General features: G+C 36.4%; 1 protein-coding gene across 1 annotated transcript; it reads right to left on the bottom strand.

Moving 5' to 3' along the window:
- Positions 1-2,178: 2,178 nt before the first annotated feature.
- LOC106466176 (MDS1 and EVI1 complex locus protein EVI1-A-like) lies at positions 2,179-12,646 on the bottom strand. Its single transcript, XM_013926419.2, has 2 exons — positions 12,550-12,646; positions 2,179-3,794 (listed from the first exon to the last, which is right to left on the bottom strand). Exon 2 carries the CDS (start codon positions 3,777-3,779, stop codon positions 2,301-2,303), a length of 1,479 nt encoding a protein of 492 aa, XP_013781873.1. The 5' UTR covers positions 3,780-3,794; positions 12,550-12,646; the 3' UTR covers positions 2,179-2,300.
- Positions 12,647-13,429: the final 783 nt, after the last annotated feature.

Below are 13,429 nucleotides of genomic sequence, written 5' to 3'. Positions count from 1 at the left end.
CCAAGATTTCCGGACTTGACTCCCATGGATTGCTTTTTTCTGGAGACTGTCCAAGGTACATGTGTACAAAGAGACGACCAGGGATACCGAACATCAGAAACAACAAATTCATTGACACGTATACGTGGAACACATTCTGTAAAATTCGTTGAAATGCGTGCGGTTCTAGATTTTTCGGTCACCCTGTATATCAACGTATTTTTGTGACATGTGAATTTTACATTTAAAAAAGTGACCACTTTCCTAGCTCTATATATTTATCGTAAATTCTATTTAACCTTTCCGTTTACGAAAATAAATAATTTTCTGGTTTTATTTATAAATAAATATTTTAACTATACATATTCTGCGTGAGACTAACGAAACTAAGCGTCTTAAAATGGAAAAATCGCCCACTTATACAGTGGTGTGCTTTTTTTTCCAATGGAATGTTTTTATTTTTCTGACAAACTACATCTCATCACACTCATCTTAAATAGTTTAAATCTAAATAATCACAGAAGAAAAAAAAAGTAAAACATCTAGAAACTTCCGATTATAAAAACAAATCTACAATTATACATCAATACAAATTTACAAGTAGAACAACTTATAGAACAATATATACCATATAAATCGTCAACAAACGTCGCCGTAATAGCTTGCTCTAATTGGTGTTTAAAATATATATATATCCTACTTGGACGGATTTAGTTTTTCCTCATTTCATAGTAATTAACTTAACACAATCATAGAGGTAACGAAATTATTATAACACTTTATATAGAGAGACTCCGGATTAATAGTGAAGCTAGCTATTCGATAAACGATACAAGTTTTCTCACTTGGTGATGTATCTAAACAAACGACACATTTCAAAGGAAACACGCAGGCGTGGATGGAGGCCATTTCGAATTTTGTCTTCTGACGTTACGCGCACAAATACGTCTTTACTGACGGGAGGATGCTTTTGCGTTTTAACCTATATCTTGGAAAGATGAGCCTATTTTGCAAAGTTTTCATATATATAAACTGATCACATTGCAATGGAAAGCATAACGATTGTAGCTTTTTTTTATGCCGTAGAAAAACAGCTGATGAAACAAATGATTGAAGTGCTTTAGGGTGTCAAATTGTTGATAAAGTTTTTTGATATGTTATGACTTATGATGGAAGCTAGGTTGGCAAAGAAAACTTACTTTTATTATTGTCGTTTCATTTATTCTTTTTTTTTAACAAAACACGTCAAAATTATTTTTTATTTGCTCTTGAGTTTAAACACATTTTATGATAGATACTTGTGCTTAGATTACTCTCCTGAGATCAATTCTCAAATTGTTGTAATTTTAGTCGCTTTTATGCTTCTGATTCACTTCGATTACGATAATCGTCGTCGTATAGTCCGTCGTACAAGCATACATCACAGTATCCATACATAAAGACAAGTTTGGAATCTCCATCTAAAGACGTTTCCTTTCTCTTTAAGATCATCATTGCGAAGACATCGTTATAGCTGGTAAGCCCAACCAGATCAATGACCACTGAAAGACACGTTCTGGTATCTATCTGTACAAGAAATATAGACATTGGTACTAATGTCAAAATTAGGTCATGGCCTGCTCTGAAAGTGGACGATAAATATGATCCAGATCTATCAACATTGTTTGCCTTGACAAAAAGAACTACGTGGCTGCTAGCATCTTAAAACTACTGTCTTGGTATCCGAGGTCAGAAAATATTTGTAACATCCATTTTCTGTTCATCGTAAAATTAAAACAAACTCTTGAGAAGAGAAAGGGAAGAATTTTGGTCTTCACGGGACAATTAGCTGTGTTTGTCTGCCCGTACGATCCACATAAGTCCAAAATAGATAAGAAATTTAACTAGTTTATTTTCGATGATCGAACACTAGAGTCGTTTTAAAAGGAAATATTTGCTTACTTATTTTAAAGTGTAGGGTTCATAATTATCGAATTGAACGTGGTGTTTATATTAGTATGTAGAACTATTAATAACAAAAATAAACTAGTTTCCAGTTCTATTTTGTCAATATATTATATATACAGTTATTTGAACGGGTTAAAAATATTATATTGTGTAATATTAGTAATAAACTCTTCTGAATATAGATATGGCTGATCAATGACTAGAACTCTAAGAAAGATAAATTTACTGACGGAGAAACTTGACAAAAGTCACATTTGAACAGAAAACGGTGACTGAGCTATTTCCCTCTTCTCGTTTAAATGATCTGTTGCTTCTGACTAGTCTCTATGGCTGCCAGACATATGAGCAGGGAACGTTCTAACGGTTGAGCATTGTCAATCTTTATCATCACCATTCACGTGTTCTGCAGCTGTTTCCTCTTCAGTTTCATCGGAACTCTGAGAGTCGTTAGTTTTAGTTTCATAAGAAATGGACAATTCTCGATCATCAGTGGATTGACTGTCCCCCTCGGAGTTCGTTGTGTCTCTTGGAGACATGTCACTGTTCCTGTCAGAGCTGAAGTTATAATCTTCTACATCATTTTCTTTCCTCTTTATCTTAGTGGGAACCTCGTATTCTAAGCTTCCTTTACCATCGTCATCATCAACTTGACTTTGGATGATTGATGCTTTTTGTTGAGGCGGCTTCTTTATTAACGGTAGGAACTGTTTTCTCTCCAGTTGATCAGTGATGGAAAAATTAGAGTCCAGAGCAGAGTTAAGAGCTTTGTGGACATCAGTGGGCAGAGAATCAGTAACCTTACCGATAAAATTCCGAATCTCGTCAAAATATGTGTCTGTTCTATCTATGATTTTGGCTTGTTTTGGAGAATCGTCAAGAATGGTTGGTCCATCTGATTCGTGTTTCTTCAAGTGTCGATCCAGATTGGTCTGTTGTCCAAAACTTCGATCGCACATCGAACACTTAAAGGGCTTCTCTTTGTTGTGGATGTTACGGACATGGCGCTGAAGGTTGGAAGAAATACTGAACGATCTTTCACAGTATTTACATTTGTACGGCTGTTCTCCCGTGTGGGTCCGAAGATGGCGAGTGAGATTCGCCGAGCGAGGGAACACTTTACCACAGAACTTGCAGGAATAACGTTCTTTTGATTTATTGGAGTGTGGATAAAGTACGTCGTGCATAGGCTTACCGAGTTTTTCGATTTGTGCTCGTACAAAGTCGAAAGATGAAGATCGGTTATTGAGAAAAGCGTCATAAAAAGGGTATCGAGAGTGAATGGTCGTTGAAGCACATTCAGGTTGGCCAAAAACCGGAAAAGCTGGTTTGTCGTGTTCAATTTTGTAGATCGACTCTAGAAATAGTGGGTGGAGAGGACGAGGATAAATCATCTGTAACCCTGAGGACGAGGCTTCGTCTCCAAGGTTACCAAAGGGTGTGCCTTTGAGATCATGAACGTGCGACTTGTGTGGAGTATGGTTTGACAGAAAAGACCGTTTTTTGTACGAGACCCGAAGGTCTAACGGTCCGTCATCTTGGCTGTCGTCCTGAACAGCAGACTGGAACTGTGGTCGGTCGTCAGCGGGAACTCTGTTCTTATGCAAGGAGAGGTCAAAGGGCATACCCAAATCGAATACGGGAGACAGGTTCATTGCAATGGAATGGACGGAACGTGGTAGAGGCACGACGGACAATGGATCAGGATACACTGTAGCCTGCTTGGGAGATCCTAAATGATGGCGGTTGTACATCTTCATCAGAGGATTCTGGTAACAGTCACTGAACGAAGAGGTACGTCCGTAATCATGGTAACAGGAAGAAGAAGAAAACACCGGCTTGGGATCGATTACCATAAGATGTTTTATTTCCTGGAATACAAGGAGGTATTTGATTACATTTCCAGTTATTATATTACTTGTTCTTACAGTATGACATCCTTTAAACACCTGACAATAGAATTTTTTGTTATGGTTTTCATTACTGTATTTTTTGTTTGTTGTCAAGCAGAAAGCTACAAAATGGGATACCTGTGCTGTGCCCTCTGCAGGTATCGAAAGCCAGTTTTTGTTATCGTTATAAACCTACAGACTTACTGCAGTGCCACTTGGGGGCAATATTGTATTGAGCTTCGAAACTAACCACCATATTTTTAAACGAATAAGGAATTGCATTTGTAACCATTTCAAAATTAAATTTAAACAATTAATTATGCCATTAAACGCTTTGATTGTCTTTGTTGATGCGACCCGATGAACAAATTATACATAGAATAGTTTATAGGTATTAATAAGTGATAATTTATATTATGATAACGTTCTAGTTGGATCTTCTTGAACCGATTGCGTAAAATCCTCCACATATATATCTCATCAGTTCCCCAAGGGATCAGTTCACGCCTTTGTTTTCTACGTATCTCGCACATCAGCTCTTTGCGTTTCGCTCATCAGTTCCTGTACCCTTCGCGCATAAATCCCTCTTTACGTGTCCTATATAACTCACGCATCATTTCCTTTCTTAAGTTACCTACTTATCTCGAACATAAGCTCCCTGTTTACGCAACAAATCAACCCCCTTATTAAATTATATACGTAACTTTGACATAAATTCTGTTTAGGTTATTTAAAATAACTTTTACATGTGCTCGATATTTAAATTCTCAGGGATAACTTGCTTAAATACATATATATATACTAATAAACAAAAACATGATATAAGACAGGTTCTTGTTTTAAAGAGCCTGTAGTAACTTTAAAGGCTTTGTGTCACTTTGTGATATGCGCCGTTACATTAATAAAGGCGTGCCGCCTGCTCAGTAGAGTATTATTACATGAACTGGAACGATACACCTTTCCACGGAGATGCCTATCTAGTCGCGTTTATCACATTTTTAATATAACAGCAGATGTCCAGCTCGAGGGAAGTAGGTTTAAGGGACGTGGTTGGTTCATTAATGTGACAAAAACGAGGTTGATTTCAACGCTATCGTATAATATTTTGAAATAAATATGCAACACAAAACTAATATCTGTGGACTGGTAGCATGAAAAGGAAAAGGAGGGGGGTATAAAGAAGAGCTACACAGATAATGTGTGTGTATATATATATATTGTTTGTTTTTAATTACGCACAAAGCTACACAAGGGCTATCTGTGCTCTGCCCACCACGGGTATCGAAACCCGGTTTCTAGCGTTGTAAGTCCGCAGACATACCGCTGTGTCACTGGGGGGCTGTATATATATATATATATATATTAAACAGCGTTTTTCCACTAGAAGTCACGATGAATATGATTAGAACGAATGCATAATTGTTAACCTGATTGATTTATTACTGGTCTACCATGATAGCGAGCCAAATTCGAACTCTTGCACGTGTATTTTATTAATATATATATAAACTTTTATGTAAGCCAAACAAATTTATACAAGTCTTGCTTTTAAAAGAACAACCCTTTTGTGTTTAAATTTTTTTATCTAACTTTTTTTCTTTTCATTTGTATATAAACTTTGTTTCTCAAAGGTCACATTATACCAGACTTTTCATCACATAACTATATATGTACATACACAGATGTCTCAAGAGAACATCTATTCCGGGCACTAGTGCTTAAGGTTAATTTTCCTTACGTGTCCCAGTCAAGTTACTTTCTATTCGATAGTTGTGTAATTAAAAAAAAACAGTACTCTTTGGTTAGTATTGCATAAACATGTTTATTTCGGTAAACGATACCTAAGAAAGCTCTCCCCCTCCCCCCCATCTCAGTGGCACGGCGGTATGTCTGCGGACTTACAACGCTAGAAACCGGGTTCCTATACCCGTGGTGGGCAGAGCACAGATAGCCCATTGTGTAGCATTGTGTTTAACTTCAAAAAAACTAGCCTAAGAAAGCGTAGTAAATTATTTTTGAATATTTAAACAGAGCAAGTTTTCCACCTCGTATAGGATATCTTTGGCTAAGAAGACTGGCACGTGGTGGTATGACGTCACAAAAGAAACTTCTATACTAGGAAGTTTACCTGATCGTTCTTGTGAGAATTACCATACCTATTTCTACGTAAGCAACATCATGTTTACCAACGTATAGAGAACCATATATTATACTTGACAATGTACTTTACTGAATACTATAAAGACTGATGACCAACTTGTCACAAAGACCATGAAAAACGGCGTGAATTGTACGGTATAATTAAAGAACATTGCGTTTCTGACAGTATTACAAACCCACTTATGGAAGAATCAAGTTTTTATTACATGACTTTCAGAACGTTGATTTAAAAAGAATTCAGCGTTCCGTGACGTTGACAGTTGGGTTAAAGTGTTTTTGTAAAATCGCCTTGGAGGACATCTTTGATGTTTCTCCACATAGAACAGTAGTTGAAAATAACTAGTTGATTTTATTTACTGAAAAAAAAAAAGTTGTGGATTTCTTTGGGTCCTTTTCTAGGTGATCATTGTTCTAATACATTCTGGAAATCAAAGAACTTTATACGCTAATATAAAGGAACTTGTCGATTGTTACGTTGTCGTTTTGTTTTATTTTCTGTTTCAAACAAATGGAACAACAACTTTATATTATTTTAATACGTGGGAGAAATTCTGTATGTTAGGACGTCTGTATGCTAAATAGTTACTCATATCAAACCACCTGTAATTTATTTTATCCTAAACATAAGTGGTCGATCTAAAGATTCAGCTTATGAAACGAATGTAAAGTTAGAGAGAAAAAATAATTGATTACAGCTGCCACATTCGAAACTCTCTGCAAACAACACAATAATAGACGGACTTGAAGAGATCACTTTGATTGTTGAGGTTTGTTTGTGTTAGTTGCTTCTAGGAAGTAGGTATAACTAAATTGGTGCGAAGCTGTTGGTATTTGAAGAAATATAATATCATGATACATTGGCTAATGTCAATATTTAAACGGATGTATTTAACACCCAGTCCGAGAGTCGATGAAACCGACCTCGTGGAAGTGGGTGGGCTACAAAGGGTGTTACAGTTTCCGGTATTAAAGTTAGACCCAAAGAAAAAAAATATATATTCTAATAAAGGGCTCTATCTAACCCACACTTTACTACCCAAAGATCTCACTTCTCAATAATGTTTGTCCACGAAAATGCAGAGTTTAGTGGTGTGGAGGTGGACTGTTCCTCTTGCACACAATAGTTTAGTGTTCATGTTCAGACAAGTACCACACTAGCCACCTTACTGCAGTAAGTAAGCTTAGCTGAACTTTCCTCGGCCATCTCTATCGACAGAACACGCGTAGAAAACATCTTTATGGAGCTGAGAAACCAGGTCTAGTATTGCGCAACATGTGTGGCCACTACTGTGTTTTGTGTAGAAATCTGAATGGAGGGGTACGAGTTATGCTCTCTCATAGCTTGGAAACGAGTGTGTATTCGTCCACGCTGGTGGACAATTGAGATATTTCACGGAATTCACATCTTTAGAGATAGAGCTCCGGAAACCTTTGTTTTGGAATCAACTCCCCTAAAAAAAAGTGTCCCTAGCTCTCAGACTGGGTGTTAAAAAGCAGATTTTTAAAATACTAGTAAAGTAGGAAAATTGGCAAAAGAAAAATATATTGAAGCCTCGAAATTAAAACTGGAGGAGAGCTATAAACTCATTTGCAACAAAAATCAGAAGATCATTTGTTCCATGGAGACTTAAGCCTAATTATCGGTGTTTAAAAATAAAGAAGTTTTATATTGCATAACGGAACTAAAAGTGTGACGAAACGGGTGTATTACAATAATTTACGTATGACGTTTTTTATTGAAACCGGGGCATTAAGGCTGGAATGGCAACCTAGCATATAATTGGTACTATTAAACAAGACCTGGCAAACCTGCAAGTCTTTCGGAATCATGGGAATCCAGGCTTCTGTTTCAAAGCTTAAACGTTAGACGTCAACAAAGCTTCGATAGGTTCACACAATTTTGATATGATAACTTAAAATGTGTTGTTGTTTTTTTTACGAATTTATTTTGCGCAATCTAACAACTCAATTAGCATCTTTCTGCTCTGTTTCGTTATGAAAGATAATTATCCATTTCCTTCAGATGACTTGCTTCCAAACACTAAAGTTTAGAAGTCTGTAAAGAATGTACAGTTCCCTATTTCGAAGTACTGTTAAACATATCAATAAACAATGTGCCAAAAGATGTATAAGCCATAAAAAATATTATTGTTCTCAAAAATAGTATAAATATCTTGGTTAAGTAACTTAATCACTTTCAAGCTGTCTTTCCTAGAGTTTTGTTTCTCCTATAACACCCCCAGTGGCTCAGCGGCAAGTGTCTGGACTTATGACGCTAAAATTCGGGTTTCGATACCTGTGATGAGCACAGCACTAACAGCCCATTGTGTAGCTTTGTGTTTAATAACAAACGCTAGAACTGTTTCGGTTTACCAATGCAAATTGTGATTTTTCGAAATGAAAGTGACCCGGAAATTTACCGACATTTTTTAGGCATCAGTTACAGCAGCTTTGTGATTGACTGCTCCACTCAGTTCCTATTTACGGAAAACTGTAAAAATTACAACATTATGCTGGTTGTACGCGAACAAATATGGTAAATTCGTTTATCGGAGTACGAAACCCTTAGGATCGATTATCTTGTAATATATATATTTTTTAATTCAAGAAACTACTTCCGTGTTATTTACTATTAAAGTCATGGAGTTCCCAACTCTTCAAGTACGTTGTAGCATCCTGTAATAGCTTCTAAGGTTTCGTTTGTTTGAATTTCGCGCAAAGCTGCACGAGGGCTATCTGCGCTAGCCGTCCCTAATTTAGCAGTGAATGACTAGAGGGAAGGCAGCTAGTCATCACCACCCACCGCCAACGTTTGGGCTACTCTTTTACCAACGAAGAGTGGGATTGGTCGTCACATTATAACGTCCTCACGGCTGAACTATATGACTATACTTGCAGATGATATTCAACAGCATATATTGTGTAACAAAAAGATAAATGGTTAAATACCAACCAAACCCAAACAGCAGAATAATTAGATGATCACTACTATTCGCTAAAGCATCAGACAGACGCAAGATAGGACGACACATACAATATTTTTGGTTCTTCTGCCAAGTAGTCATGGGTTACAAAAAGTGCAGATCTGTACGGTAAAGTGACTTAAAATAATAATAAAGAAAAAAATCGTATTTAAGAAGTGTTTATCTTCCTTTATATATTCCTTTATGTTTTAATCTGAAACTTACGAGAGGTTACATTATATATGTTGTGGTTTATAAGAAATGTTCATATAACCCCCTCTGTTTATAAGAAATTCTCATTTATCCCCCCCCCCCCCTCTGTTCATAAGAAATTCTCATATATCCCCATCCCTCTGATTACCGGCTTCGTTCTACACTTTTAACTACTAGTGGTGTCTACGTATTGCAACCTAATAACTAATTTCGTGTTTCTGTCTGTTACAACTCTTATCGTTAAAAAAAACTAAGAAAATTTGGTGAAAGTAATTACTTATTTGATATGTAAACTTCATAGAAAACATCAACAACGGGACTAATTAGAACATCAATAGTATGTTTGTTTACATATATATATGCGTTTCACTTTGATGACGAGGAATCTATTTTGAAACATTAAAATTTGTAGACGGCTTGAATGGGTAACGAAGAAAACGTAGTGAAAAGTGTACAGCGTTTCAACGAGATAAAGTTGTCTTCATTCGTTGCTAATTAGCAGTCGACAAACTTTTTTTTTTGTATGCGTTTGTTTCGAATATTCACGCAGAGCTTCGCAAGGGCTACTTGCGCTAGCCCTTCTTGATTTTGAACTGATAAGCTAGAGGCAAGGCAGCCAGTCAACAGCAACAACTGTTAACACTTAGGCTACTGTAATCGAGTAGCAAGATCAGCTTTGTGTTTAACTTCAAACAAACACAAATAAAATAATGGTTCATGATTTGCTATACAAGAAAGATTGTTGAAACCATAATACAAACATAAAATATCCAGTTGACAGATAATTATTACATTTTTAAGTCAGTAAAGCAGAAACTATTATAGTTTAATGAAATATATTGTCATTATGCCTCGTTTGATACTCAACTCAACCTCAAAATTTCCTATAGGGTCAGTATGGAGATATTGGTTTTTTAAACACGCTTTTCTACGCTATTTGTGCTCCAAATTGCTTGTGGGTCCATGCCCTTTTTAAAACTATTGGTATTGAAATAGGCCTAGAGTAGCTTAGTGGCTAGCGTGCCGTACTGGAAAACTGAGGGTCTACTGTTCGCGTCCCGTGATCGAAAATACAAAATCGCGCTCCTTACTGTGGAATCGTGAGTGTTTTATAAAATTGACGGTGAACACAATGAGCTATCTGTGATCTGCCCACCTCGGGTATCGAAACCCGGCTTCTAGCGTTGTAAGTCCGCAGACATACCGCTGTGCCACTGGGGGGGGGGGCATTACTTTATTCAATTTTATAATAGTCATTCTATAGTTGATAACTCGGGTCTGTCCATAAATAAGTAAAACTGTATGCGGCGCTCGTGTGTGTATGTAGTTGACAGTCAAGCCTGATATTAACACAAAATGGCTAACAAAAATTGTTATTCGTAAGCCTAACGTTTCGGAATTTGTAGGTTATTTCTACAGTTATTAAACGTGCAAAATAAAGTATTATCCAAGCTCTTCATATTTAACACGTGGCAGCTAACACGATATCCTATTTAAAAATAAAGAAATATTATTTGTTTATAGCATTTGTTTTGACATGCTTTGATATATAACCGATTTTTTTTTCTCTCTCTCTCTCTCTTCAGGCTAGATATGCAAAACTAAGTGAAATTTTTAGACTACCGAACCACCTGATCTAGATACAGAAAATAAAAACAAGATTATTCTCTCGAGCTTCAGGCCCAGAGATACCTCCTTTCATCAAGGCCGAAATCAAGTAACAGCCAACCAGAAAGGTTGCACTTCGTTCTGCAAGTAAGGAAGATATTACGGAAGTTGTTTAGATGCAAACGTTTTCACTCATAACTACTTGGGTGGAGTGCAAGTAAGGAAGATATTACGGAAGTTGTTTGGATGCAAACGTTTTCACTCATAACTACTTGGGTGGAGTCTGTACGACTTCAAGCGATTCAACTCAATCAATGACTAATATTCGGATTCTTAATTATAGATACCCGGATGTTTTCTAAGGTTGTTCTTCGTTCTGCAATTAAGGAAGATATTGCGGAAGTTGTTTGGGTGCAAACGTTTTCACTCATAACTACTTGGGTGGAGTCTGTACGACTTCAAGCGATTCAACTTAATCAATGACTAATATTCGGATTCTTAATGATAGATACCCGGATGTTTTCTGTTATTAGTAATCGAATTTGAGAGGAAGAATTTGAATATATATTATGTTTACAGAAATTATGGTTTTTCTCAAGAAAACAAAATAATTTTGGGGTTTGTAACCCCACCAAAAAAAAACGGGGGTTACTCGAGATAATAAGGGTTACACAGGTTTGGATAGTAGAAAACACATTATCTAGGGCGTACAATGCTAAGGTACTTCAAACTTTTCGACTTTGTAAGAGGGGAAGTAAGAACTATGCCTAACTTTAATGAAGGTTAATAACATTTGTCATCTCGTGGTGTTACGAAAATCATTTTCTACGTCACAGTTTGTGTCTTGTTGTTGCTTTTGCAATTCATTCCTCACTTAAAAAAAAAATTCAACTCTGACACAGTTTATGACAACCTAACAAAAGTTGATTACTTTCTAGATGAAAAAAGTTAAACTGCCTACATTTATGTAGAAATAAAACCAAGCCTAAAAAAGATAATTTCACACACCTAAATGGTTGAAGGCGTTAGTTAATGTAGTAATTTACTGTAAATACAATAATAATACAGTTGTTGGCTTTTATCATTATTTTCATAATGTGTGCGTATGTGTAGAAGTATGTTCTTTAACTATATATATAGTACAAAGGTTTTGTTCCCGGTGCCACCACCAGAGGAAGGATTCCGGAAGTGAACAACAAATATGTGCACCTGTTGGATCTTTACTGGTGTAACGGGACCCCTGGGGACTGTAGTGAACACTGCTTTTCTTGTAACAGCACACTATAACTAAAGCTACTCTACAACTGTTCAGTTAAAAACCGATTTCACGTCTTAATGTTCGTGTATTTAACCGCACAACGTTTCTGTTATGTTTTCAGCCAAACACGCGCTCGCCAATATTTCAATTATTATTTTGCTTTCCATAGACTAATAAAGGCTAAATCTCAATCAATCTCTATATAACGTTAAGCCTTCCAACAGTTCAGTTAAAAACCGATTTCACGTCTTAATGTTCGTGTATTTAACCGCACAACGTTTCCGTTATGTTTTCAGCCAAACACGCGCTCGACAAAATAATATTTCACTTATTATTTTGCTTTCCATAGACTAATAATGGCTAAATCTCAATCAATCTCTATATAACGTTAAGCCTTCCAACAGTTCATGTTCAACAGCGTACCTCTGTTTACATCAAAACTTTCACAAGGTGATGTTTTCTTTACAGAAAAAAATGCAACTATTATAGTATTAAATATATAATAATCAAATTATGTAAAGAATTAACTTACCTTACACTTTATTGCCTTGGAGGTGAGTTGTTGTTGTTTTTTTTCTAGTTCTTGGGCATATTGCACACTGTGGGGCAGAAGTAATCTAATTCGTTTAAACTTCGTTTCTTACGAGAAGGAGCGTTTTTAGAAGCACACGCCTAAACACAGCTGGATCGTTCGTTTACGATTGAGCAAAGCTAGAACAGTAGACCGTCTTAGCCACGGAACCTGCTTAAAAACTTGAATGCGTTGATAGCAGCGGCCTCTATTTAGCCTAGGGCGTCGGTGGGTCAACCTATCCGGAGAAGACAAATTAAGAGGCTCGCTCAGTGACGTGTGAACGCTACCTGCGCAGGCTTGTCTCTCTCAGTATCTATATCTCTCTCTCTCCTGAAACTGGTAATTGCTCCAGATGGTGCATGAAGTCGCTGTGGCCCAGTTTTCAGTTAGCATCACCTGCAGCCTAGTCACATTTCTCTCTTGAAATACCGAGGTTTCCCGTTGTCACGATCTTTTTGTTGCCCCTGTTTCCACAAGACTCTTAAGAGAGAGAGCATACAATTATAATTTATAGCACAATTTTGCCGTCAGAAATTTACTAGATTATTTTGTGTTTTCATTCCCATACCCATATCTACAACTTAAGTATATTTATTTGCTTCTCTTTGCTCATTTCACCCTGTAACGCTTAAAAATATATCTTACTCTATTAACCCTATTACTCCTATAAATTCATGCTCCGACATCCTGCTTCTGATCACAAATCACTTTTGTTCCTATTGTAATTTATTCTATGTATAATAATTGTTTTTTTTTTTTGTTTTTTTTTTTTTTTGTTTTTTTTTTTTTTTGCTTTAGCTAACAGCTTTTTCCAATCACTACCAATGTCTAATTCTTC

The sequence above is a fragment of the Limulus polyphemus genome, unplaced genomic scaffold (assembly GCF_000517525.1).
Source record: "Limulus polyphemus unplaced genomic scaffold, Limulus_polyphemus-2.1.2 Scaffold2178, whole genome shotgun sequence".
Classification (NCBI taxonomy): Eukaryota; Metazoa; Arthropoda; class Merostomata; order Xiphosura; family Limulidae; genus Limulus; species Limulus polyphemus.
The sequence above is the reverse complement of the archived record's forward strand: the minus strand, read 5'-3'. Positions and strand labels throughout refer to the sequence as shown.

Coding starts and splice junctions, on each gene's coding strand:
- LOC106466176 (XM_013926419.2), bottom strand. CDS start 3,779: ATGGTAATCGATCCCAAGCCGGTGTTTTCTTCTTCTTCCTGTTACCAT.